The 27,875-nt window shown below is 41.7% G+C and overlaps 1 protein-coding gene across 6 annotated transcripts in view; it reads left to right on the forward strand.

Annotated features, from left to right (window-relative positions):
- gria4b (glutamate receptor, ionotropic, AMPA 4b) overlaps positions 1–27,875 on the forward strand; it is a 124,491-nt gene that overhangs the window by 58,881 nt on the left and 37,735 nt on the right. For all 6 annotated transcript variants that reach the window (XR_003932340.1, XM_030101691.1, XM_030101693.1 and 3 more), the window contains exons 3-7: positions 4,769–5,008; positions 17,418–17,602; positions 22,254–22,307; positions 22,923–23,081; positions 26,316–26,483. Coding sequence is in view for 5 of the 6 variants with exons in the window: in XM_030101691.1 (XP_029957551.1) it covers positions 4,769–5,008; positions 17,418–17,602; positions 22,254–22,307; positions 22,923–23,081; positions 26,316–26,483 (806 nt within the window). In the remaining variant the exon portion in view is untranslated. The remainder of the gene's footprint in view (positions 1–4,768; positions 5,009–17,417; positions 17,603–22,253; positions 22,308–22,922; positions 23,082–26,315; positions 26,484–27,875) is intronic.

Here is a 27,875-nt window from a genome sequence, read left to right on the forward strand (position 1 = left end):
TGGGTAAATGGAGGCACGAAAGGTGAAGCAAATAGCCGGTGTGTCTGTTGCATTTGTTGGAAGTGTAAATCAGAGACCACCGAGGTGAGGGTCTGTCTCAAACCGGCAGGTTTCAGCGCACGGGACGGCGTGTTGCTATTCAGAGTGTTATTTCAGAAGTGTGGCGCAGACAGAGTGAGTGCGGGCTGGCGTGTGAGGATTCAGTGTGTGTGTGTGTGTGTGTGTGAGTGTGTGTGTATGTAGGGAGGGGTGGGGGGGTGGGGGCACTGATGTCATCCTACCCCCCGAGGGGACATCAGTGGGCTGTGCGGATTTTCCAACCTCTGGACTTCTGTCTTGGTTGAGTAGACTCTCTCTCTAGCATGACTCCTGATTGCCTCTCCCCCGTCCCTCTGTGTGGACACACACACACACAGCAGGTGTGTGTGCATACATGCGTGTGTGCATATATGTGTGGCCCTCAGGGAGCAGATGAGGCAACGCTCAAACAATACAAACCATGCACAGATCAATTTGTCTGTGAAAAGTAGCCTGAATGTACATTTACTGCAACCTCTAGTGGCTGTTTTGTTTCTAACAGTACATGAGACGGACGACGTGATGGAGCACATGTACAGGAACAGTCTGAGGAGTGATGCATTCCATTACACACAAGACTGTAATCCAGCAGCTGAGGTTAGAGTCCAATATGGGCATAAAAGTCATAAGCGAGTAATGAATCTTTCATAATCCTAATTGGGTGTTTTTTATTTATTGAACAAATCTCTCCAAACAGAGAAATACCTTTAAAATGATCCTGTTATTCTAATTAAATGCCCACAGGTTTTTTTTTTTTTTTTTAAGTATAGTCACACAAAGGAATCTATTATCTGTATATTTCTTATTTAAAATTGAAAGGAGGGGTCATCTTTAGTCCATATGCAGGGCGCAATTTGTCATGAATGTAGAGGGTGGGGTCTTTATGATGTTTGCTTTTCCTGGAAGACCTTATTTCCTCTTTTCTTCTGCGAGAAATCGTGATTTTAAAAGTAATAAGTATTGCAGCTGTGACAGCTGTAGATCTGTCTCGACAGCAGCTGCGCTAGTGTGCGTTTGGTTTGTAGTGGTTTGTTAAAAAAAACCTTAATCGATGATGATGACAAATGAAATTTATTTAAAATATACTGTGTGAGTGCATATGTATGTATATATATATATATATATATATATATATATATATATATATATATATATATATATATATATATATATATATGTGTGTGTGTGTGTGTGTGTATATATATATATATATATATATATCAGCCTATTTACAAACAGATTTAAATAATGAAGTATTGTTGCATTCAAATGACATGTCTCTAAGGGAAATACTCTGAAGCAGCCTTCAGCATCAAAGGATAAAATGTCTACATATTTCAATAATAAAGACTTGATTTGCATGTAAAGCAATTAATCATTGTGCAGAGGTTTTTTTTTTTTTCTCTGAGCATGGTCAATTAATTTTTGATCATTGTTTTGGTTTCTTCTCTCTGGTGAAGGAAAACCCTCTTCTGTGCTAAATTTGCATGCCTTTTGCTGCTTGGCACGTAGCATTTTTTGCATTTTTTTCTTCTCTTTTATTATGGGAAATAGCCACCTGCTGTAACAACAACACAGTGAGGGTGGTGAAAGTCAGCCAAAAGAGCGAACATGTGAGCCAGGAATAAAGACTGTGAAACAAAGGTGTTCCTGATGCTGCTTTGATTAAGATATACGTTATAGTGTGTATGTCTTCTGATGTGGACGATTGTGGCCTTGCTTAACAAAATGTCACGCAACTAGCAAGCTTTAATGCAACACATGGCTTCCCTTCTGCTCCATTAATGCTAAAAATGCTGTCAGTTTTGGCTTGAGCATGTTTACTTCGCAGCACAGGTTTGTTTGGATCTCGCCGCTTCTCCTGGCTCGGCTGTCAATCAAACTCGCGCCCCATCCAGTCCACTCGCAGGCTAAATTGGTCCGACACAGAGCCGGTAATCCGACGTCAGGAAGGTAGATTTCCCATCCTGTTCAGACATCCAACAAGCTCTTGATGCAGAGTATAAAGCCGGCTTAAAGGAGAATTACTGGCATAGATCCAGTCACCTATTTCATAGTTTTCATTATAATATTAACAAAACTTTCGGAATGTCTTTAAAACTTTGTTTTATTGCAGAAATTTTCACTGACTGTGAATCACATACCAGTTTTTGCCCAATCGCAATGCCTTAAGTGCATTTATCAATCCATAAACTACATGTAATGTAGACATATGGATGTGATATTGTACCTGTAATGAATTACTGTGTCAGTTACAGAACAAACATCTTTTTAAGAGGTCAAACATCACCCAAGATTTTAGCAAGAGTTCCATTAATACATAACGACTGACAGCACTGCTTTACATGGGTTTTAAAATTTTTTTCTGTCTTTAACTGATAATCGTAGCTGTTATTTGCTTCTAAGAGTGAGAATTTTGGAATTTGAATTTGAAATTAGAATTTGTTAGGAATGATTTTATTGCTTTGATTTGTAGAGTGAAGCAGGAGACCAAACAAACTGCTTCAGCACAACGCCTGTAGCTCTGCCACAGATGCATGTTTCCAAAAGTTTGATGCCCACTGTGAAAAAAAATTAACACAGAAAGTTCCCAGCATGTAACTGAACCTTTTCTCTATTTGTTTGTTAATTGGGATTCTGAGATTTAGAGCTGTAAATGCGTCAGTTGTCCCATCAGCCAAATACTTTTAACTCAGCTGATTTTTACAAATGGACTCCACACTTCTGCCATGACAGAAATCTTAGGTTGTCTTCTTCAGTTATCTGTAACATGGCATTACTTGCCCTGTGTTCAGTATGGGAGACGTCCTTTTCTTCACCCGGTTCCTCCAATGCTACGTTTGTAATCACTGGTCTCTGCTTTTTTTTTCTTTTTTTTTTCTCCCTGTTACTGTAGTTCCCAGCACCTCCATGTTCTGTAATTGTGCGAACGACAGAAGAAGAGCGGCTTCCCCGTCCGTCTCTGACTGTTGTCTTTGTCTCGGTGAGGGAGTGAGATTAAAAAGGAGGCAGGCACTCTCTTCCACTGTCTCTACAGTAGAGTACTTCACTCTGCGTGGAAACAGTGAGTTTGTCAGTAAAGCAGTCTCCTCGTTTGCTTCCCCCACCCCCAATTTTCCTGTAACAACGGGGGCATCTTGAGCTCCCGTTGTCGAGTCTCGAGCTTCCTTCAGTTTCGCCGCGCGTTCTGATTCTGCTCGTACCCGGAAACTGGCAGAGGATGCTCATTATCTTTTCCTTTCTCTTGTTGTTCTGTGTGTGTGTAAAAAGTGGGCAATTACAGCGTGGCTGTTGTAGACGGCCAAACCTTTCCTGTAATGAGAAGATCTCCTCAAGCAGGATCGGTGCGGACTTTATGCAAATGTGCAAAGTTTTCATTTAATTCAAAGAATGACCAGTAAGACACAACAGATGCAGGTCGGGTTTAAGCTGGTTTTTAATGTCTTGAAGCAGCGCTGCACCAACACGATGTTTTGTTAATGGGGAATCTTTCCTCTAGAAAACATCCACACAACAGCCGCGAGGAAATGCTGGGACTGTTGTCCCCGCTTAACTGGGGGAAAGAGAACGGCTTTTTAGATGAAAGCGTCAGAAGGAACGGATGCGTTGGGGGTTTGATCTCTGTTTACTGCATTCAAGGCTTCTCTTGAAAAAGGATTTAAAGTGGTAATCAGCGGGATAATGGTTTGTTATTTTGTCTCCAGTTGTGGTGATTTTTTTTTTTTTTTTTTGCACCACATTTCCCAGCAATCAATTGTCATTCAAAGCAGCATGCTCCCCCCACCTCCCACCACACGCACACACACACACGCACACACACCAGCTTAGTTGAATCTGATGGCTATCGCTGCTCATATTAACCACCCGGATCTTGTGTTTATTTTAAGCCATCCGAAAATGTTGCTTCGTGTGTGCATGTGGGATCGTTTTCTGGGGCTGCGCCGAGATTGTGTAATTTAAAAAATGTGTTTCTCTGGAGATGAGCCCTCATTGTCTGTGTGTGTTTTCTCGGCTCATAAACAATAAAATTATCATGGGAGGAAACTGATTCACAGCTTGACAACACCCTTTTCTTGTATGAGTGTAAGAAGCTTGACACAAGAATAATTAATGAGAAAAACGTCATTTTATGAATGAATTAGGTCTCCTGTTTGTTGGTAATGTGAACACTGCATGTAATGACAGCTGATGATGAGAGAGGTCAGTTATATGAAGAGTCCTTATTGCCAGCTCTGTGGGGACGTATGAAAAAATCCACATTACCTGCAGATTAGGGCTACACGCTACTAGTTAAGCACACAGTGTGCAATAATCATAGTGTTGCATGATGATTTGTGATAAATGAACCCTCAAGAACATGATGCTGATGTCTCATGTCAAATGCAAGTGCTCATTCTCTTATTGAAAAAAGATTTTGTTTTTTGTAGTAATTTCCGTCTGAATTGGGACCTGTTACCTTGAGGATGAAGGAGGATGACTTGCTCTGCTGTAATATTTACTGGCAGTGACTTTTAGGTCATTGTTCTTTGATCCTCTGATTCCTAAAGGCTGTCAAGCTGTTGATTTATGCAGTATTATCTGATAAGTTTATCCCCTATAAACCCCGACTTTAACCGTGTGAATTTTACACTGTTTTCTACGAGCTCACGCATATCTATTGACAGATTCCACCTGTCTGTTCTCTCCTCAGTTTGCTCGCAGTACTCCCGTGGTGTCTTCGCCATCTTCGGCTTGTACGACAAGCGTTCGGTCCACACGTTGACGTCCTTCTGCAGCGCCCTGCACATCTCCCTCATCACGCCCAGCTTCCCCACCGAGGGCGAGAGCCAGTTCACCCTCCAGCTTCGGCCGTCCATCCGAGGGGCGCTCCTGTCCCTGCTCGACCACTACGACTGGAACAAGTTCGTCTTCCTGTATGACACCGATCGAGGTGAGCCATGAGTATTTGCTCTGGAGGCTTAAATACGGGTCAATCGTTGATATTTGCATTCCCACAGATATATGTAATTGGACACTTCAGTGTCTCGCTCAGGGACGCTTCAACACGTGGACAGGGGGAGATGGGAGTTGAACCAATAACATCCTGATTGTGAGAAGACCGCTCTACCCAGTTTTTAGATAAAATTGCTTGGGTGTTAATATTTTAGTGATTCCACTTGTAAGGGACGGTCAACCAATGATGTATAACTTATTTTTGAAGCACTTTTTATGCAGATTTTTAAATTAAGCAATTTCAGAGATGACTGAAAAAAGACTGATTGAAACAACAGAAAACCTAATATAAACTGAACAAAAAAACCCCAAGTAAAATCTTTTAGATAATAATTTGAATTAAAAAAATCATTTTGAAAATATACATTTTTAAAATATGACCAAACTTAATTTTTTATGAGATAATCAAAAGACAAATGAAAGAAAGAGAGAGAATCAAAACAACAATGAGATATCTCATAAAAAGTGAGATCCAAAAAAACAATGACAAGAAGAATCAAATGAATAGATCTGTTGTAATTCGAAGCCAAAGAGAACATGTTGTCAGTATCACATAAATAGATTGTTTTTCTGTTTAAATCTCACCAAAAATTCCTGACTTTTTACATCACAGAAATGTTGGGTGATTACATGTTTTTTTTTTTTTTTTCCCCACGTTGGTATGGATTGTAACTTGTGAGTTCACTGCACAACGTCTTACAGTACATTTTCAGAGACACGCATTTGTTGTTAGTGATTTTTGATATTGGCTTCTATCCACATCATGACCAAGTATTCTCACAACTCAACCAGACTCCAGACTCTGAGGTGGATATCTGCTGTTACCGGTTGGTAATGGAGCATAATAAAAGAAAAAAGGAGAGGATCGAGTAACAAACGGATCACAAACTTCCTGAGATCCCGCAAGAATGTACAGAGAAGTGTGAGCACAGCCTGCAGGAGAAAAATATGAAGTTGCTAAAATGCAGATGTGACTTGAGTCTTGTGGGAGTGAATGCATTAAAGATGATTCCAGCTATCAAGAGTTTAACTAAGGGAATGATCCAGGGTGACCTGAGCCAGCACTACACTATATGCTTTACCAATTAGGAAAGTTAGAAGTCTTATCTTCAAAGTAGATGCTGTGAAAGTCTCCTGAACTGAAAGTTGGAGCGAGTGACACAAGAAAGGAGTCTGATTTTACTTTGAAAAACTCTACAAACCTATAAATTTGAGAAAAAAGTGTCCTACACTGGTAATATGATACTAAGTTTTATTTGTTTGTTTTTTTAAGTATGATGGAGTCTTGTTTATGTGAGCTTGACATGATGAAGTTATCGATCTTTAAAGAAATCCGATCGCTCCCGTTCGGTTCTGTCTGCATCTTCCCCAGTCACATCAAGAATAATAAATTACATAGTCTAGTTTAAAAGTAGAAAATGCGTCAGCTTCAACATCATCATCTGGAGCGACATTTTCCTGATTGAAGTAATTTTGCATTATTGATCCACTGAAAACCGAACACAGCTCTCTCCTTCAGCTGTAAACTTGACTGGATGGGAAGATATTTGAGACAGATGCGACTTCCAGAGAAAAATGAAGTGAGATGGCCCCAAATGAACCAGGCTTATCTATAAATCCAAATCAAATAGGATGGTGTATGTTGTCATCTGGGCTCATCTGAGTCAACACTGAATATACCGTAAACCCGGTTTATCGCCACGAGCATCAACAGCTAATAAAACTTGCAGAGCACTTGCACCTGCAACATGTCCCGGAGACGCCTCTCAGTGTAAAAAAAGAAACCCAATTCAATATGTTACTTTTTCTCACATAAAACAGATAACTCACACGCCGACTGTTTGATGTCGGCACTGTCGTGTCGACACGCAGCAGGATTACTTATGAATGTAATTTATAGACTCCCTCAGTCTGCAGGATTTTCATTTTGAAAAATATAATTATCCTCCGCATATGTCTTTAAGCTTGAGAGAAATATTGACTGGACGCACATGGTGCTGTAGATTACTATTGACCAACTACTAATACATTTCTGAACCCATCACGCAGGGTGTGTAAAAACCACATAAAATCCAAGTGTTTAAACCAGAGACTGTTCTGTCAACCTCTCTATCCGTCTGCCTGTCTAGAATAGTGCAGAATGCTTTATTGTCACAGTTATCATTATAGCCAGTGTCAGTGAACATCAGTCAGCAGCTTCTCTGGCAGTAAAAATCTACAAATAATATATTAGATATATTTTTATGGATTGTACATTGAGTGAAGCAGTGCTGTCACTGCCCCCACATCAGAAGTGAAAGTTGTGCATTTATCTCCAAGCTGTAATGCTGCATTTCTTTTAAACTGAACATTCCATGTATATTTAAAATCTTCTGATAGGTTGAGAAATCTTGGCGCTCTCTACGCAAACTGTTCTACAACAGCTGTTATTCCTTAAAAAAATCAACCGGCCCCCACTAATTGAAAATAAAGAAACTTGAAATGAATATAAAAGTGTCATTGTTCCAGCAGGCGCTTCATCAGGATTGTACATCTCTGTTCTCAGTCATAACAAGTGTGTCTTTGCCCTCCTGCCCCCAACACGGCAAGCAGAGGTGAGAATGGATGTGCTTCTAGAATAATGACTGTTTTTGTCCACGACATGTCTTGAGGCCACCGAGTGATCAATACTGCTTTGCAGCTGCTGATGACTCCCCTCTCTGTGTTTCTTGCTCAGTTCCCCACCTGAGGATTGGGGATGTGTATTTATCTCATTTTCATGTTTCTTCTTTTCTCAGTCTCTTCTTTTTTGCCGAGCACCTTTTTTTTTTTTTTTTTCCTCTCACTTGCCACATACACACCAGCAGAGTCAATAGGTTGTCCTTATTCACACCACGGTGCTTTATTTCCATTACAAGACAGAATGGACATGGGCTACTGCTTGGATCACAGCTCCACATCTCGCTTTCATACATTTTCCAGAAGGTAGTCACTGGGTTTTTCATTCCTCCTCTCAGTGGTTGTGGGGACTGCGGCGAATGTTTGAGCAGATTGGCTGTACAGACGCTGCAGAATGAGCTCCGTATCACTGTGACTCCCCTCAGAACAACTCATTCGCTGCTTCTTTCGCTCTTATCTCAGGTCGTACATGCTCGACTGGGTGCAAAAAAAAAAAAAAAAAAAAGCCCCTCTACAAAAGCCGAACGTATCTGATCAAGTGTTCTCCAAAAAGCACAACAAAGGTTGCACGGCTGCATGGCTGCCTCGCCCTGCAGATGGGCTGAGCGCGCACGTCGTGACTCTTAAGTTGGCGTCACAGCATATTCTAGAGGGGCATTAGCAGTTTTGACAGAAATGCAGATTATCTTATGCTGTGTAAAATTTGAAGACATTAGTCTCTCGCCTTACACTTTAAAAGAAACTGCGATGATTCAGACGCTGAATATGCAGCTGAACCCTCTTCAGTGCAAGAAAAGAAGTGCGAGAATGTGTGTTTTTAACAGAAAGCTTCCTGTATTGGTGCAAAAGGAATGCTAGTCTTGTGCTAGTCTTGGTGTGGCCCTGAATCTGAGTCTGGAGCCATCTCAACATACCTCATACTATCAATTCCTAGCAGAAGGAAGCAGCGGTAAGAAAATTGAAATATTAAAGATTCAGAGGCAGCATTGTATTGGCATGTGGCATGCGAGCCTGTCAGAGGTGATGTGGATTGATGCATTTGTAAAAAATACAGGCGTATCTGTTTGGTGTGACAGATGACTGACGGGTGTCTGAAGTGCGGCAGAAACGCAGTCAGTGCCAGTTGCCCTTTCGTCTCCACTCTACAACAAGCCGCTGTTACAAAAAGCTGCTGCTGGCACAGTGTCTAACCACTCCTAAGATGATCTTTTATAAACTATTCCAGTGTGTAAGTGCACCAGTGGGAGGTTTCAGTTAAATGCATTGTCCACCTGGACCAGCATTTTGACATTTGGCCTTTCAGAAACATTGCTGTTTGTTGTTGGTGTTCTTTATTGGCACCAAAATAGAGCAACTATAATAAGTACAGCAGGCAGCAGGTTCGTTTTGACATGAGAGCTTCTGGCAGAGCTGTCCGTGGTGCTGAAAACAGCCAGCAGTCACTCAGAACTGGCTGTAACCGAGAACTCCTCAGCTCTAATTTTGCAATTTCACATCTTTGCATCATTTCTGCAATTTACAATAATCATGAATATGAAATGCTGACTTTAACCAGATCAGGCTGAAATACATTTTAAATGCCGAATTTTGCTGGTTGATAGTTTTTGATCGCAAGTTTCCAGTTTTGATTGGTGTCCTTCAGGAGACAAACTTTTGAAGCCTTGAAATTAAATGCTGGCATTATTGTTTAATGTGGCTCTTTGCTCACAGCTAGAGTATCCCTGGGATTTTGATGTGGAGTTTGCATGTTTTCTCTGTGAGTGCATGAGTTTGCACCGAATATTCAGATTCCTTCGCACAGTCCAGAAACACACATTCCAGGTTGAACAATACTTTTAACTTGCCTTTAGGTGTGAATGTGTTTGTCTCTGCATTGGACTGCTGATCTAAAACATGCTCCAAGCAACAGAAATCCTGTTCTTCTGACAACAGAAACACTGACTGATCAGATTCCGGCTTAGTTTCAACTTTCACTTATTGGGATGATTCTAATTTGAAGTTGTTCATCATAGTGTTTGTAAAATGTGCATCACATATGAGCATTCCCAGGATGTTTTTGTATTTTTTGCATTGGAGCTAAAGAAAACATTTAGAGTTGTGGAGATTGGTTGGTTATTTCTAGACTATTCTTTTACTAGTTCATCCCAGTTGTGACCTTATTGACTGTATGTGGCTCCTGAAAAGGAGTTTGACAACTCCTGCATAAACAGTCATTACTTGATCCCTTTCACCTCTGTTTCTTTCCTCTCCTCGTTTCTCTCTTTTCCATGCCTCAGATATTTCTTTCTCCGTTATATTTCCGCTTTTATTCATTCCCTCCACCAGCTTTAGCTGATTAGTCGAAATCTGTTTTGCTGCCTGGCGCAGCATGAAAGCAACTCTCTGCACAAGCATTTTTCACAGTGCTAAAAACCGCAAGGACCTCTTTCTGCAAGAGGCTGGAGAGGCAGAGAGGAGAATCGCTATATGAGCTCAGAAACATGTGACTATTATTTATCTTGTGAATGCATCGGGCTGCCCGAGCACAGCAGTGTAAGTCAGAGTGTCTTCTGAAGAGGCACACTCGCATATTTTCGAAATCTCAGATGTGTCAAGAGTCTTATGTCTTTGTTGGAGGGTATGAATGTGAGTGCAGACACACGTCAGCGGCACTGCCTGACTGTGCGCTCGCTTATTAGTGCCGCTGTGTGTGCATGCGAGTGTTTTTTCAGAAGGCTTTTGGTTTGCAGGCCACCGCTCTCTGGCCTGAGGATTTTCTTTCACACACAGGACCAGGCATTCATCCAGTATTGAATATAATGCAGAATCAGCCCACACATGGCAGCGCTCAGTCAATGAGCGCCCGTCTGAATCACTGCATCAAGGCAGCAGAGATACAAGGGCCTGGATGCTTTGACTGTGTGTGTGGAGCTCAGACTTCACAAAATTACACACACTCTCACACACACACACACACACTTACACAAATGCACAGAGTGGAAATGATAAAAGGTAAGACAAGAGAAATAGGATGAAAACAAAAACCAAACAGTTCAATAAATGGTACGGAGAGAAAATGAAAAGAGAGGAGAAATGAGGCAAAATGAGAGAAATAACACCGTGGGAGTCAAGGTGATGTTTCCAGAGAGGGGAGGAGGATAAAAAGAAAAAATCAGGATGAAAAGAGTAGATAAAAACAGAACTAGAGAATAGGGAAAAAAACAGTTAAGAAACAGAAAAGAAAGCAGGGGAAATGAACAGATTAAAGGAGGGAATGAATGGAGGAGAAAATATTTAAATTGGATGAGAAAAAAAAGAGAACGGTAAATTCAGATGGGGAAAGGAGAGGAAGTTAACAATTTGGAAAAGGAGGGATAACAAAGGAAAGGAAAAGAAAGCGCCAACAGAAGGCAAAAGAGGCCATAATGTGACAAGGAAATAAAGGAAGTGGGACATCAGAAAGGAAAATGGGCTGTAGCAGGCCAAAGAGAAAAAAGAAAATCGAACAAAGGAAGGGATAACAATGATGAGAAAGCAAAGGAGGGCAAAAGGAATAGAAAGAAAAAGAGAGCTTATAAGATAAAAAGAAAAAACAGAAAAGGAAGAGTTACATAGGAAACTCCATTGAAAGGAAGTATGAGAAAAGGGCATAAGGAAACAGAACAAGGAAAAGACACACCTGAAAGGAAAAGAGGGCTCAAAGACTGAAAAGGAAGAAAAAGTGGACATGAAGACAAGCGGTAAAGACAGGGAATAAAAACAGGGGAGAAAACACATTCAAAAGACAAACGCAAGGAAAAGGGGCTAAAACAAACAAGAGGAAGCAGGATGGGGCATGAAACAACAGGAGCGGACATTGAAGACATGATGAGTTCAGAGAGGAAAGTTTAGTGAGGAGTGAGAGGAGGAAGCAAAAAGAAAACATGTGAGGAAGTGGAGGGGGCGGAAGACGAGATGCCTCTCTCCAGCAGATGGACTGGTATCAGCGGTGTGTGAGTACAGGCCGTGATGAATAGCTCCTTTTAGAGGCATAAGCCTCTCTGTGTGCTCTCTGGAGAGGAAGAGGTGAAAGCAAAGCACTGAGTCATTGAGGAAGGAAGGGGAAGGATGGAGGCTCAGCAGACATACGCTGACACTGTGCATCACACTGCAGGGGGACGGCGAGACAACAGAGAGGGGAGGCACAGAGGAAGAGCTCCTGTACGCGTCTCCAGATGTGCGCTCCTCTCCCTCGCCGCGCGCTGCAGCTGCTTCCATCTAGTGTCCGGCTCGGCTCCAATCGGCACAACATGCGCTAGCGTCAGTCGGCACACTCGCCCGTGGCTGTGTCTTTGACGCTGATGCTGATTGCGACTGGCTGCTGCTCCACATACAGCCCCGGGGCTACACATTTATCAGCTGGTAATCAGCTGGCCCTTTGCACGCTTTGCCTGCCTCGGCCGGCACCGCCGCAGCTGCCCGTCCGCGCATCGTACGCTCCGTGAGGCACAATCGGACTTGATGTGATACCGTATTGTTCTGTGCAGTAAACGCACCTCCTGCCTCTGATCTGTTCCTGGAGATCCATGGGGAGGGGGGGGGGGTTCACCCTGGATTGACAGGGGACATTTCAATCACAGGCCAAACTCAGAGTGGAGAGGATGACAGAAAACATCATAAACACTCCGTCCCCTCAGAGACATTTTCTATGGCCCATTCACAAAGGGCCCCACCCTCCACAGGCATCACCTGCATGCTCTTCACAGAGTAATTCATTGTTATATATTTTCATTTCTGAGGTTCTTCACACACAGCCAAAGAGAAATGATGAATCTTCTCTACAATAAAATGTAATTAACACATAAACTCTTCTATTCTCATCCGTTCATTCATCCATCCATCAAATCAGTGTCACTCTTTTTGACATCTTACATTTAGTAGAATTCAATTCGTATAAAATTACTGGAATGAAAGTTTATCTTTTGACTTATCTAGTAGATTCTGCTGAACTGGATATGTAGTAGTCTCTTCATATACATGCACATATTTATGCGCCCGTGTGTGTGTGTGTGTGTGTGTGTGTGTGTATATACCTCTGTTCGTGTATTTTCGAAGCACTTTGAATTACATAGACCTGTCTGACAGCTGCTGTGAATATGAAGACAGGTGATTGACTGGTCAGTGTGTTAAACAGCTGGTTAGTAATACACCAGGAACTTAAAGAGCTCACACACTTTGGCACTCTTTGCAGGAGTCCTCAAAGCGTGACTCAGTCACTTTTGCACCGTGTTCTTATTGAAAACATTTTCTTTTGTGAGAGAAATGCTTAATGTTACAAAAAGTTCAAACATGAAGCACTCATCTGTTCACCTCAGCACTCTGAGCTTTTAATGCCTCCCTGGGTTGAAGCGTAATAATAATAAATAATAAGTATTTTAATTAAATAGGACCTGTTTTCTTCATTTTTAATTTTTCTGGGACTCTTATATAGTACAGCTTTGTATGAATTGCAGTCTTAAAATGTCCTTTTTTAAAATATTCCATACTAGATTTACACACATCTCCTTAGCTGACAGTTCAAATTAAACTGATGACATTCACAAGTATAACAAAGTTCATATTGCACTCCTGAGACAAAGAATGTACAGGGGTAGCACAACCCTCAAGAGATTAAATGTGCAAAAAGTATTACATATGTAATGAGTGTAAAATCCTCAATGAATACTCAAGAACTGGGTGTTTTGTAAATAAAGCAGAGAAGTGGGTTTTTTGATGAGAAGGCTAGTACATTGAATTATGATTAGTTAAAATAAATAATAGTGATTATGCATTCTAGCATTTGTATCTTTAAGCCTATGCTGTTTTTTTTTTTTTTTTTTCCTAAAAGTTAAGGATTGCTGAGCCTATCTGCATGCAGCAGTAATTTGACACCGGCCTCAATATCTTGCTTTCTACTAATCTAACTGGCTGTTTCTGAACATTTTATTTTATTGCGATGCAATAAATAATTGTCTATACCCTAAAATATGATTACAGTGTTCTTCATATGTTAGGAAATGATCTAGAAAAAGGAAAAGTTGCACACTTTCTGACAACCACACCTACATGTAAACTAACTGTGGTGATTTTTACCAAACTATGTGATACTGGACACAAATACCCTATTCTTAGTCATATTCTTTAAATTGATTGCTCCACGGCGAACTGAAAAGACAGTTGCACGCCGGCATAATGATAAACAGTGCTTTCACAGCACAACATGCTAACAATGAGCCCAAACAGCTGCTCATTTGTAGCTCAAACAGGTTCAGTCAATACAGTCAATAGTAGCAGAGAACCTGCCGCGACTGGAGGGAGTCGTTTTAGCTTCGTCGGCAGCTTCCCGCCTCGCACTGTCTGTCCTTTTTAATATGTTTATTTAGCAGGAAACATGTGCAGAGGCCTCGGTCTCCAGAAATAAGAAGGGAGGCTTTGAATCACATTAAGCAAACGGGCTGCCGTCCCCGCTCAGGTGGACGCAGACACTGTAAGGTAAATGTTGAGGACTGTTCAGAAAATCCAGGGACATGAATATGGAGTTTGAAAATATTAATGTTACGACCTCAAAAGTAATATCAGTTCATTCTGAGGAGATATGTGCACCAATATGAAAGAATCACAGAAGTCTGCGATATTTAAAGTTGTTTTTCAGTTTGTGGTTTTGAATAAAATAGAAGTTGATTTAATTTAGATTTGTTTTCGGAGGCTGTACAACAGACATAAGTTTGCCAGTTCAAATAGACCCGTTGCCAATGAGTATACGGTGGTTTTATAGCTCAATGCCAGCATTTCGATTTTATGCAGAACTGCCAACTTTTCACTTCAGCTTGGTGTAAGAATTTGTTTTGGGGGCTGCATGAACATACTTATATCGCATTCCAACCAACACGCTTTTAAGCTTTTATCTTGAGTTCTTTGTGCTTTATTGGTCATTTGTCATAGACTTTTGTTCATTGTACTTATGTCAAGCAATATGTATTTTGCACACATCGATATTACAATAAGCAGTAGGCAATATACTGTGCAGCCCTGATGCACCGAAACACACATTTGCTTCAGTGTCATCAGTGCAGTCATCAGTTGCAGCTACTGTTTGATAAATTGAGAATTAAGATCATTTTGCAACTCTTTCTTTGTGAAGGAGAAGCACCATCTTCAGACTGACAGTGTTTATATTATAATGAAATAGTAACTCATCATTGTTAACAACAATAAATGAACTGATTTCAAATCCTGAATTGCAGTATTTGAGAAGGTTTCTCAAACAGGCTCACAAAGAGGCTCAGTTCTGTAGGATGACCTTGCAAAGTATTACAATGGCAAAGAAAACAGGCAACCTGAACAAGAAGCAGCTTTTTAATGGACGTACAACACAATCCAGAGACCTAAAACTAAGAAAAACCTGATATTTTAGCTCTTTTGACATTTTGCCTCTTTTTTAAAGCAGTTATTTTTGTTTTGTTTGGGGGGGTCCCCCCCCCTCTTTTTAAGTTTTTTTTTAAATTGTTATTTCTAGTCATTTCAAGACTGTCGCTGTTGTTTTTGCCAGTTATGGTGGTTTTAGCTATCTTTCCCATTTTACTCAAATTTTTTTTTTTTTTTTTTTTGTAATTCCTTTTTAGCCAAGACTTAGTCCTCTGTGTGTAAATGTGGTTAAAATAACTTTATTTTTTTTGTTCATGTGTAATTTTATGAAAGCTTCATGAAGCCCCTCTGAAGGTCCTTATGAGGCTCCAGACCCACAGGTTGCAGACCCCTGCTTTAAAAAGAGTCAAACTCTCAACCTGCCAAAATGAGTGTTTTTTTGAACTTTCTTCTTTTCACCACCAAATCCCAGCAGACTTTGATAAACGCTGAGAACAATGTCATCCAATTTTGAAGTCTGCTTTCCCAACAGCTAAAATGTCATGAACTATTTCTTCCCTCGGGACTAACCGAGGTCACTGTGACATGATGCGCGCGCACACGTGTGTGTGTGTGTGTGTGTGTGTGTGTGTGTGTGTGTGTGTGTGTGTGTGTGTGTGTGTGTGTGTGTGTGTGTGTGTGTGTGTGTGTGTGTGTGTGTGTGTGTGTGTGTGTGCGCGGGTTCTGTCTCAACCAGCAGTCCCTCTTGGCACCGACGTCCCTCTAATGGGGAGCAAGGGGATGGAGGAGGTGGAGAGGGAGCTGGGTTGCCAGAGCACAGGTTAATCCACTAATTGGGAGCAAAGGGAGACGGGTTGCCAGATTGTGATGGCCACCAGGAGGGGCCGTTTAAGGGGGACATCTGTTCCTGCTGGAGAACAGCCGCCCTCACAGCTCCCCGCTCTCCTCTCTGACACTCATCTTCTTCATACACAGACCTGACAGTGACGGTGGCCCTCCCCCCTCCATTCTCTCCTCACCCCTCTAAACCCCCCCCCCCCCAACCCCCCCATGAGACCCTCCTGTCACATCCGGCTCATAGAATCTGTTTCGCCTAAATGCCCCACCCGGACCTCAGAAGCCGACGTCAGGTTGGCGAAGGATAAAAGCTCTTCAAGAGGCTTCCTCAGCTCAGTTTCTTTCAGAAGAGGAAGTGCTCATCGTGCTAGTTTATGAGTGAAACCAGCAATTACGAGCAATATGTTTATTTTCGTCTCATAGCCTGAGGTGCCTTATTTCAGCCTGTTCAGTTACCCTCCTCACATGTTCAGGAATTAAATCCCAGGTAGATCGCCATAGACAGTCACAGAGAAGCACCTGATACATCCGATACTTTCTTCCTGATTCAACTTTTAGTTCCCAAGAAGATAGTGACATTTTTAAGTGATGTAAGAGTCTTCCTGCATTTTATGCAATTTATGACCAAGAAACTGCAAACTGTACCTACAAAGCCGCCCATATCGACAAAGGATTTACAAGAGTTGGAGCAGAATGTGGAAATCTCACCAGAGATTCAGGGCCAACAAGAGCAAGTTTGTAAATGAAACTCAGAGTTGTGAGCAATATGCTTTATCACTTCACAAGGCCGGATGTGCCAAAATTCAGCCTGCAAAATATCTGCTTGAGTTTTGTGCTGAAGCATGTTTAGGCAACGTTAACCTGATGGAAAAAATGCTCCCATGAAACAGTAACAGGGAACCACAAGGTTCTTATTAATGTGATTTAGCGCTCAAGCAAATTATGAATTGTGAAATTGTACATTTATGTGATTAAAAATATATATATCACCATGTCCAGAGAGGATCCCTCAGTTTCACAGATAGTTTTTGAGGGAGGTAGAAACTACATCCAAGAGATTTTCAGAGCTAGAGGAGACAAAACTCTCGGTGTGTTTGAATGATAAATACTGAATGAAAGTGTACTCTGTATGTTTCCACCTTGAAGACAACTTGTACGGACAGTTCTGCAGCTGGAGAGAGATCCAGGCCTGAAACTTGTTTATAACTTTGAGGTGTATATCTGAGGCCTCCAGTGAGCCCTTTATGTACCTGACTGAACTTTTTTCTGCGAAAGAAATGTTGCTTAAAGTTGTGCTTTCTCTCACACCAACAGACACACAAAGATGAGTGTTTGAGATGAAGTTGGCAGTCAGACAGAAAACTGAGTACAGGAAGTTCATGAGTAAACTGAGCTTATTGTAGAGTGAATAGCATGAAATTGCAAGTATATAAAAAAGAGTCTGATGCCAGAGTTCTGAAAGTTTTCCCCTCCTGTGTGTGTTTTATCAGGTTACGCCATCCTGCAGGCCATCATGGAGAAGGCGGGACAAAACAACTGGCAGGTCAGCGCCATCTGCGTGGAGAACTTCAACGACGCCAGCTACCGGCGACTGCTGGAGGACCTGGACCGGAGACCGGAGAAGAAGTTTGTCATCGACTTGGAGGCCGAGAGGCTGCAGAACATGCTGGAGCAGGTGATGAAACCGTGACAAAGCTTTGGGCTGCTCTCAGTCGAAGCTGCTGTTTATGCCGAGAAGCCATGCAAACGTTCACATATGCAACAGTGACTGACTGACTAGTTGTTTTCTGCATTGCTGTATGAATGTCAGTAGCATAAACTCCTAAATGTCACTGAAACGAAGTCAGTCTGCACCATTATCTCTGATAACGTTAAATTAGATTCCCATTTCACAGTAAAATAAGATTAGATGAGTGTGTTGTTCCCATGTGCGTTCCCAAAAATGACAATTTACTTGACTGTCCAACTTGTTTTTCGACATTAGTGTAATTTTCACGCTGTCAGAACCGCTTACTGATGAAATCATTATATGTAACCACCCGTTCTTCTGGGATCTGATCTTTGTAAAACAGTCATCAATGTGTCAAGCCAGCACCCATGCAGAGTATCTGCTGTGTTATCAGAGGCAAATACGATAGTTTGTTTATTAAGACATCTTGACAATAATGAAGTGGAAATCAGAGGTCTCTTGCAAGGCTAGAAAAAGTCTCATTCTTTCAGAAATCCAATAAATACCAGAGATTGTCAGAACATATTTGTACAACTCATCGAAGCTCTATTAGCAAAACCAACCCTATCAAAGCGAAACCAGCAGCAGATTAGAGTTTTGGGTGATCAGATCACATGTGGCGAGCCCCGACACCGACTGTTTACACCTGTCAGTCTCATGCACTTGGCAAACGATTGTATTACTGTCTCTACGTCGGAGTTATGAGTCACCCAGGCTACTACAGCACCATGAACTGCAGACCTTCAGGCATGGATGTCTGTCTTCTTTTCCATAGTTTCTTTGGAAAGTTGCAAAGTTGGAAAGACTGCATAACTCACAGTGTTTTATCCATAAATGCGGCATGCATTGATGATCTTTATATATTACGTATGATGCGTTCTCCTGCTACGCCAGTGTTGGCGACTGTTCACACTACAGAGCCCATGCGATCAGATGCGTCCCTGAAGTGGTTTAAGTGAAGACACTTGTCTTTAGGTTCACACCTCGTATGATCTGATCCCCTGAAGTGCACGTTCATGCCAGTTGTGAAGGGGCCCGTAGTCTTTATCCCGTCACATAATGTCAGTATAACAATTTCAAGACTTTATGAATGTTTCCCTTTTGTTCCCCCATTGGTACAAAAAAGCTTTAACACTGTATCATTCAACAATCCCTCTTCTCAATAAAATAATTCCGCTGTGAGACACTTTTTTTGGCTCAGCTTTGAGCCAAAAATCTGAATACTTTAGGTTTGCATGAGAAAAAGTCTCTGGTACAGTTGAAGCCGTCCACCTTTGCCATAACCTGTAGTATTTTACATACAGTATTTCTGCTATACTTTTGTCGTCTGACACCGTTTTCCCCCTCAGCTTAATAATGGCAGTATTGTTTAATTTCTGCAGACTAATTCAGCAAAACAAAGCCAAGAAGCTCAACTTCAATGTGCTGCAGTGCTCTCAATTGCAATTACATGACATTAGCACAAATTTCTTACAGCTAGTGGTGCCTTTTTTGATGTGGAAGTGCTAATTAAAGGTTTGAACCTGGAAACAGTCTGTTCTGATCTCCAGTGGCGTCAGTTGGCACGAGCACACTCGGAATGCGATGCGCTCCTTCCTCTTCTTCCTCCCGCTTGTCTTCATCCCTTCATCTCCTCCATCTTTCCCTGGGGCAACTGGTGTCTCTATAATTGTTCAATTATTCAGGAAATCTTCACTCTGACATCTGTCATACTTCTAACAATTTACTTTGCAGATGCGCGCGCGTGTGTGTGTGTGTGTGTGTGTGTGTGTGTGTGTGTGTGTGTGTGTGTGTGTGTGTGTGTGTGTGTGTGTGTGTGTGTGTGTGTGTGTGTGTGTGTGTGTGTGTGTGTGTGTGTGTGTGTCTTTATCCCGCAGAGCAGCAGACGTCCCGATCCACCTGTGCTAGATGCCAGTGCACAGATCGGCTCCAAGTAGACGTGATGGATTCTGTCATATTGAGAGCTTTCAGGATGATGCAATGTCGTTTCTGTTCTTTTTTTTTTCCGTGTGTGTGTGTAGCAGTGGTCTGAGTTACTGGCAAAGACATAAGCATCTATCATAGCCTGTATTCGTTCCACAGACCATATTGTTTTTATTTCTACAACAAATCATCCCGTTCCAGGGTGATGATTTTATTGCCTAATTGGACTTCCTAGCTTCTTATTAAGTGCTTAATTACATGCCAAAACCAATGTTACCAGAGAGCTGCTGCATCAGCACAACTCCGCGCCTCTAATAAAGTATGTGGCCCTTCTGCTGCTGCTTTCAAGCTGAGAATAACTCATTCAGCATCACTTTCCACAAGCGTTATTACAAGCCCTCTGTTTTATCATCCCATGTATCTGCTTCACTGCATTCATAGATTTGAGGATAGATCTTTATTGTCGTTGAGACACTCTTAGCAGCTTGCAATTTGCAGTAGGGATGTTACTCATCACTATTTTGTCTGTGTACTAAGAGAAGGTCCAGTTTAAGACTCTTAGTCGTTAAAGGAAAGACACTCAGGACTCTACAAACTGCACTTCATCCTCAACAGTGTTGAGTGAAAACATTTATCTTCTCAGACTGGGTTGGATCAAAGTTTTGCAATGTAAATGATAGCAAATCGGACAGATTGTAGCTATCACTGCTAATATCAGGCTCATCCCACGCATGCCATATCCAGATTCTTAAATGTGGCTCTGCATTGGTCCAGGCGAGTAATAATGTTGTGTTTAAATGGCTAAAAACTGCCTAAAAAACAGTTTGCTGTTGAAAATAAACACATCAGAAAATGTAAAATGCAGGAAGACAGTCTTCTTTAAAAACACTTGCATCATCTCAGATTACAGAGCAGCTCAGCCTGTAACAACGCGGCTGCTGTGATTGAGGCGAGAGACATTTTCTCAGCTGGCTCCCCATGACTTTTGTTTGCAGACTTTATAATTGGATTTATTTTTTAATTTGCTATGTTGTACCTCAAACTTTTGATTGATCATTTCTTTTTTGTCAAATTCTTTTTTTTTCTTTCTTTTTTTTTACATTGTTAAACTTTCTTATTTTCTGTGGCTCCCAAACTTATTAAAGTTGACCTTCAGTAATAAAATGGGTGTTTAATGGCATGATACAGATCTGACTAAAATGTTGGCACGTTGCATTTAAAACATGACAATCGCACAAAGTTTCAGTCTGCCCTACAAATTCATACTTCTTTTTATGTCCCTGCAATGGGTTTGATAAGCTGTGAAATGCTGTGAAGAAGCAAATTTCCAGTAAGTATATTAAAGGGATTTCCCCTCACAGTGTGAAGTAGAGCAGATACAGACGAAAATAAAAGAAAATTAAGAAAATTGGAAAAAGAAAAAAAAGAAACTTGGCACAGTAATAATCAGCCCAGCATTTGCTCTTTGAATTTTTAATTTTCATTCACACCACCTGCTTGGACAAAGTTATAAATCCCCAGCAAAACACTTGGCATGCAGCATGTGAGCGAAGAGGAATTAAACAGGAGCTTTAGCTTAATCATTCAACGTTTGCTTACGGTGCTGCGAGAAGGCTTTTTTTCCACGATAAGTGATGAAGTGAGAAGAGTCTCCCCAGCGATCACGTCGGTCTTTAATGACAGCTTCGGTGGCAGAAGAGGTTTTAAAAGCCATCAGTAACGCTGCCTGTTATAGAACAAAATGCACTCGTTATTCTTTGTCTTTACTTTTTGTTCGTTTTTCCTCACCACTCATTTCTGCCTCCTCAGAGGAAAAAAACGAGCAACTGCTGAATGTGGCTTTTCCTTCAAGTCCTAATAAACATCGACTGTTTTCAGTCGACCACTTTCGTGCCACAAAGATGTTAATTTTGCTTCAGTAAAGCATTGAGTTGGTGTTGGTCCACCAATCCATGGTGTTTGCTTTGTACTCATAATAATGCAAATACACCCAACCTGTTAGAAACAGGAAGATCAATTAATCCATCAAAGTTAGCTCATGTTGGTACATTTCAAAGTTACAGTTGATTAAAAAGGTGAAAAACAAGTAAGGATTTGAAACCACTTGACACAGAATGGCAGAAAAGTAAAAACTGAATAGTCAAAATGTAATAAATGATAATAAATATCAGAAAAGTGGATTGAAAAATAGAATGGAATTTTGCAGCTGTGATTGCTCACTAGCAGAGTTTTAAGTGACGCGCAGGTCTTGACAGCAGAGGAGCTCTTGTGGAATTAATGCCAATCCATGGTTTCCTCAAAGATCCAAAGCATATTTTATTCTCAGCTTAATTCACGCCCTTATTACCTGGATGTCCGGTGGGATTTCCCAGCAGATGTCAGCTTTCAAAATGAGTTTCTATCACCAGGACGCAGCCCGGTGGTTGCATGTGTTGTGTAGCTGTGAGGACTGTCATGTCTCTGAAAGCGTGAAGTGTTTACTTCCTCGGCAAGACGCCGACATGACGGGCCGTTCATTTGTTTAGACGTTCGATCTCTCACGCCTGAGACCCGATGGACCCGTTGTGTCAACACACATGCACCGGCCTGTCATATGCATCATTTAATGTAATTATCGTTTGCTATGCTGTAATCCAGTCGGCTTAACGCTGAGCTCTGCTCCGCCTTCCCTCAGATTGTCAGCGTCGGGAAGCATGTCAAAGGCTACCATTACATCATGGCCAATCTGGTGAGAGAACAGGACGCTCTGTCTCATTTTATCTTTGTTTTTTTTTTTGCCTCTGTCTTTCTTCTCTTCGCGTCCATTTTCTTCTGTGTGTCTCCATTTCGAGCACTTCCTGCTTCCTCCACCCTGTAATTTCACTCACTTGTGTTGAAAAACTGTACGGTATTGATCTGAAGACTGTGTTCCAGTGAATCTTTTGGGGCTGAAAAGAAGTCGAAGCTGAACCTGATGATGATATGACGCTCCCCAAATGTTGGCATCGATGAATGGATCACTGCCCAAACCAATAAAAAGATATAGATCCTTGGAATTCAGTGTTTCCTGTCTAGTTAACTCGAGCTTTTCTCTTTACCTCAGCTGAAACGGGGCAGCAGACTTACAGTAATATAAAACACAGTCTGACCGCATCGGGTAAAAACTGAATTTAGAAAACAATTAGCAGTAATGATTTGGTAAACATTGTCAATTACTGTAATCAAACCCAGCCGTTATCATCAGCTCCACTTCTTAAGGTCTTCTTCCACCATCATTGCCATTCCTGTCACTTCCTTGTTTCTGTCTGCCAGAGAAAAGATCTGTGAACGTTTGTGACCGCCCTTTCCTATGCTGCTCCTGAAGGGATTTAAGGACATCAACCTGGAGCGCTTCATGCACGGCGGAGCCAATGTGACAGGCTTCCAGCTGGTCGACTTCAGCAACCCCATGGTCATCAAGCTGATGCAGCGCTGGAATAAGCTGGATCAGAGGGAATACCCCGGCTCAGACGCTCCGCCCAAAGTCAGTAATGATTTCATTTGATTGCTCTTGCTGAGATTTATTGATACAGACTCCTTAATGGCAAATGCCTCAGAGTTATTTCTTAGATGATGGTATTTAAATCCAAAGTTTTTTTTAATCGGCCCTTGGAGGTAGTCAGGGCAAAATCAATGCCATGCTGCAAGAAACTATAATCAATATGAGGATTTAGCTAAACAAGATGAAAACAAGATCTGCAGGACATTGTCAAGGTATTCATTACACTGGTGATTTAACAAGCTGTCTGGAAGAAGAAATAAAGTAATCTGAGATTAACTGCACTCAAGAGCACGTAAGAAACCGGCGCCGTCGTCAACAGTCAGATCTGCGTCAGCTACCAATTGTGTGGCATGCAGCGAACTGACAGACTGACCCACTTTACAGTTTTTTTTTTTCATCCACGCAGATTGCAAATGGCACTGGGGCAAGAAGGCATCACGCCACGGTGGTTAGCAAACCTCCTCCCCCGAGCAAATCTGTGTGTCCAACAAAGATTTCTATTTTAAAAACCACGTGCAGTCGAGCGGAAGTGGTGTGAGTCGAGCAGATTGTGTGCCACGTGTGTGTGTGTGTGTGTGTGTGTGTGTGTGTGTGTGTGTGTGTGTGTGTGTCTGAGGGATCGGGGCGGTTCGAATTAAAAGTTTGCACCACAGGGCAATATCACATGACATTGTGTGTTTGTGTGTGTGTGTGTTTATCCCCACTGTTTCTTGATATATTGCTCTATCTCGGAAATCCACTCAGGCCTAAATTACTCTGCTCCCCACTAAGTTCGTCCACAGCCTGAGTCACTCTCAGCCCTTCTTTCTGTGAATATATTAACACCGCGGCGATCCGGGCCTTCTTGTGGCATGCTTACTCACTTTGCAAAGACAAATGTTGTGTGTTTGGAAGTTCCAGGACTCAGCAGGTAGGAAACTAATGAGACGCCTGTGTGCTATGCATGACAGCAGGCTCGAGCACAGCAGGGCCGTGATGATATTACTCCTAATTTCTACGTATTATGAACACTTAGTGTAGTATTTTACCCCACAACAACAAGCGCTTTGCATTTGGTCATCGATGCTTGAATATATTTGGAGTCGAACAGACTGCGAAGCATAATAAGTCCTCCACTTGCCAGGTCAAATCACTGCTTTTTTCTGAGGTAGAAGCATCCAAACAAATTGAATTGAGCTCTCCATAGAATTATATTTATTTGCACAACATCTGGATAGTGCAGAGCTGCGCAACCTAACGCATAGCACCTCAAATATGCAGCAGGAGGCAGATGGTTTGGGATTTTAACTGCTAATTACAAGTACAGTCGTAGTAGTACAGTGATGACAGAATTGAACACATTCAGACAGAAACTGCTGGGTGAAGCCGTTTAGATAATTGCATGATGCTTTTTATTGACTACATTAGGCCTCGTCCATTACTGTTGCACATTTGGTTGAAGTATTTTATTTGCTGTTTTTGGCAAAAAACGGCAAACAAATGGTGGCAAACTGACGTCGAGCCCGCAAAGCTTTCATGATATTTGACACAACTGCTTCCATGACGCCTGCGTGAGCCTCGTATCCCATCTGTGCACCGGAACAAGGGCCAGACGAGGTGGTCTGCTTGTGCTCCTGCACTGACTGGAAATGTGTTTGTGGATCCATAACATCTGATCTTCAAGCATTTTCTTGCACATGTGTTGTTTTTATTATTATCATTATTATTATTATTATTATTATTATTATTATTATTACCTTCACTTCAGCTTTTCTGTATAGTATTTAGATCTTGGCTAAGATGGACAAAACAATATTTTCAGCAAAAGCCAGCAAAGTCCTTTAACCACTGCTCCACACCACCATGCCGGTGCAAAGGCTCTTCTCTTTTAAACTGGGTAAATGCAAGCATCATGGAACCAGAAACCTTTTACATTATTGTCACTGAACTCCACCGTTGGTTTGCAGTCTGCTGTAGTTTTATAACAGAACTTACATGATGTGAAAAAGACAAAGTGCTACGGGTTGTTTTTCCTCGAAAAACAAGCCGTAGCTCAGTGATGGACCGCTGACTTACTGACATCTCCAATTTGTTCAGAGTTAAAAAAAAAAAAAAAAAAAAACAATGAACAAAAAGACAAAAAGCAGCCAGTTCGTTTTCAGGAGTAAAAAGAACAATGTTCTTTGCAGTGGTGTCAGTGAAGTTGAAGATGTAAAAAGAGTTTGAGGAATCAAAGTTTGGACTGTCGCCGACTTCATCTCACAACTTGATTGTTTGTGTGTGAGTGTGTGTGAGAGTGTGTTAGTGGGCAGCTTGTCAAACAGTAACAGGGGGATGGAGTGCAGCAGTCTCCATAGAGAGCCATAATGTCACAGTGAGCAGTGGGCTAATGAATAGGATTCACCCCCGGCCGGAGGCAAAGTTAATGAACTCCTGCTCGCCGGGATAATTAATGCCAGACTCCTACCCTGGCTGGACTAAACACTCGCCTTTTTCCCTTTCTTTCTCCCCCTCAAATCACTCTCCATCGTGCTGCCTTTTCGTCATGCACTCGATTAGTTTTCCATCGCGCCAGAGGTGAGTTTTAGGGAAATGTATGCCTCATGAGCGAGAGGGTGATTTTTCTATTTTTTTTTTTTTTTTTTTAGACACTCAGCGGCAGTGCAGCATCCTCAGGTCAAAGATAGATTAGGGGAAATTGGGAAGCTGATACTGTAGGGACGGCGCTCTGCTCTGCTCCTCTCTCCCTCTCCTCCTTCTCATTCCCAGAAAATAATGAGCGGAGGAAAAGTGCTGCCTCTTTGTAAAAGCCGTGCACTGCTTGGCCCTGCAGAAACGCAGCGTGCTCTCAGAGGCGGCTTTAACGCAGATTGTTTTTAAAGAGATCTGGCCAGCGAATATTGCAAGAACATTTTGCCTGTCCGGCTAAATCAGCATTTAATTGGCCTCATACCTATCCCCGGCATGTGTCCCCCAGCACTGTATGTATAGACCCAAAAACAGGCCGACCAGCAGGGTGGCCTCGGGTTTCAGGGCTGCTCATTTCAAAATCACATGGCCTGTACCTACTGGGGTTGTTTTCCTCCTTTTAATAAATCCAATAGACCAGAGTTGAGCCATAAGTCCTCCAGCAGTGGTTTTTATGTGATGCTAAGCTGCTTTTAAAACCGAGAATGTGCACATAAAGCTGCTGGGTCTGCACGCAGTAATGTCTGATCACCTCCTCCCGCCTCTCAGTACACCTCGGCGTTGACTTACGACGGGGTGATGGTGATGGCCGAGGCCTTCAGGAACCTGCGCAGGCAGAAAGTGGACATTTCCAGACGAGGGAACGCCGGCGACTGTCTGGCCAACCCGGCGGCCCCATGGAACCAGGGCATCGATATGGAGCGCACTCTCAAACAGGTGAGACACAGTCGCAGGGTCGTAAAATTAAAATTTTGAATTCTCTTGTCAGTGTTCACCAGCAGACAATTAAATCACACTACAGCTGAAAATACCAAGACAATTTTAACACTGAGTGATTGTAAACTGAGAAGCTAAGTATCTGATTACAATGTTCATGTTTTTCATTTGAGTTTCAAGTTTCCCCTTGTGATAGTTTCCTGATTGCCAGTGAATCAAGAATAAAAAGTCATATGATGCTTCTTTCGTTATCCCGGCGTTTACATGTATGTATTCACACACTCACAGAGAGCGGCCACGGCTCCAAGCACAGTGTTTGCTGTCGAGATGTCTGTGTTTGGCTTTGTGTTATTGAAAAGGAGAAATTAACTGAGAAAATCTCAGCTTGTTTCATGTGGTTTTCGCTCTGATCTTCACAAACTCGGCCTCAACACGTTGCAGAGGGAAGTGTGAGCCGGCATCTTTTTTTTTTTTTTATGGCGTTGTGCCTCCAAGCTCTACCTGGTGTAAATGAAGCAAAAAACCAAAAACAAACATATTTTCTAAACTGTTCATTTAATTCTCTCGGAACAGTTTGAGGTTTATTTCAATATTTTCTCTGAAAACTTCCTTATATTAGTCAGAGGCAGAAGGCATACAAAGATATTGTCCTCAAGTAAAACTAGACACTTCAAATGATACTTAACTGCAAGTGAAAAGTTGAAAAAATAAGTTGCTTGTGAATGACTTTAGCAAGTCGTTACAAGGTGCAGTCTACACTCGTCGGAATTTGATCATTTCTTCAGCAACTGTGGAGAAAAATATGAAGTTCTTCAAGTTCATTCTCATCTGGGAACAACGGTATTTATGATATCTGTACAGAAGACACAGATCAATCATCTGGCTAGCTCATGAAAATACAGCCAAATTTTTTTGCATATTGTAGCAACACAACACTCTCCGCTGTGAGATGATACCATTTAGTGAATTCAGTTACTGATATTTTCATTTGTGAACAAAGCTGCTTAACTCCGTGTGTTTTTCTATTTTAAAAAAAATGTATTGAGAACAAGGTTTGAAGCTCAGCGGCAGTTTTAGAAAAAAGATTGTAACTGGCTATAAAATAATTGGCTGTGTTGATCAATAATGAATCAATCCAATTATAACCAGTCGCTCACTTTTAAGATCATTTATTGTTCTCTTCATATAAAGGGAATGGCGAACAGCTTTTCTGGAAGTTGCAGGTTCAGATTATTTTTTTTCTCTAAATCAGCAAACCAAACTTTCTTTGCATCTTTTTTTTTTTTTTTTTTTTTTTTTTTTTTTAACATCATACCTGATACAGCTGACTGTGTGGTGCTCATTTCCCTTGATTCTGCACAGCGTCACACTGTGTTTGTGCGTTTGTGTTTG

This window comes from Salarias fasciatus, chromosome 10 (assembly GCF_902148845.1).
Source record: "Salarias fasciatus chromosome 10, fSalaFa1.1, whole genome shotgun sequence".
Taxonomy (NCBI): domain Eukaryota; kingdom Metazoa; phylum Chordata; class Actinopteri; order Blenniiformes; family Blenniidae; genus Salarias; species Salarias fasciatus.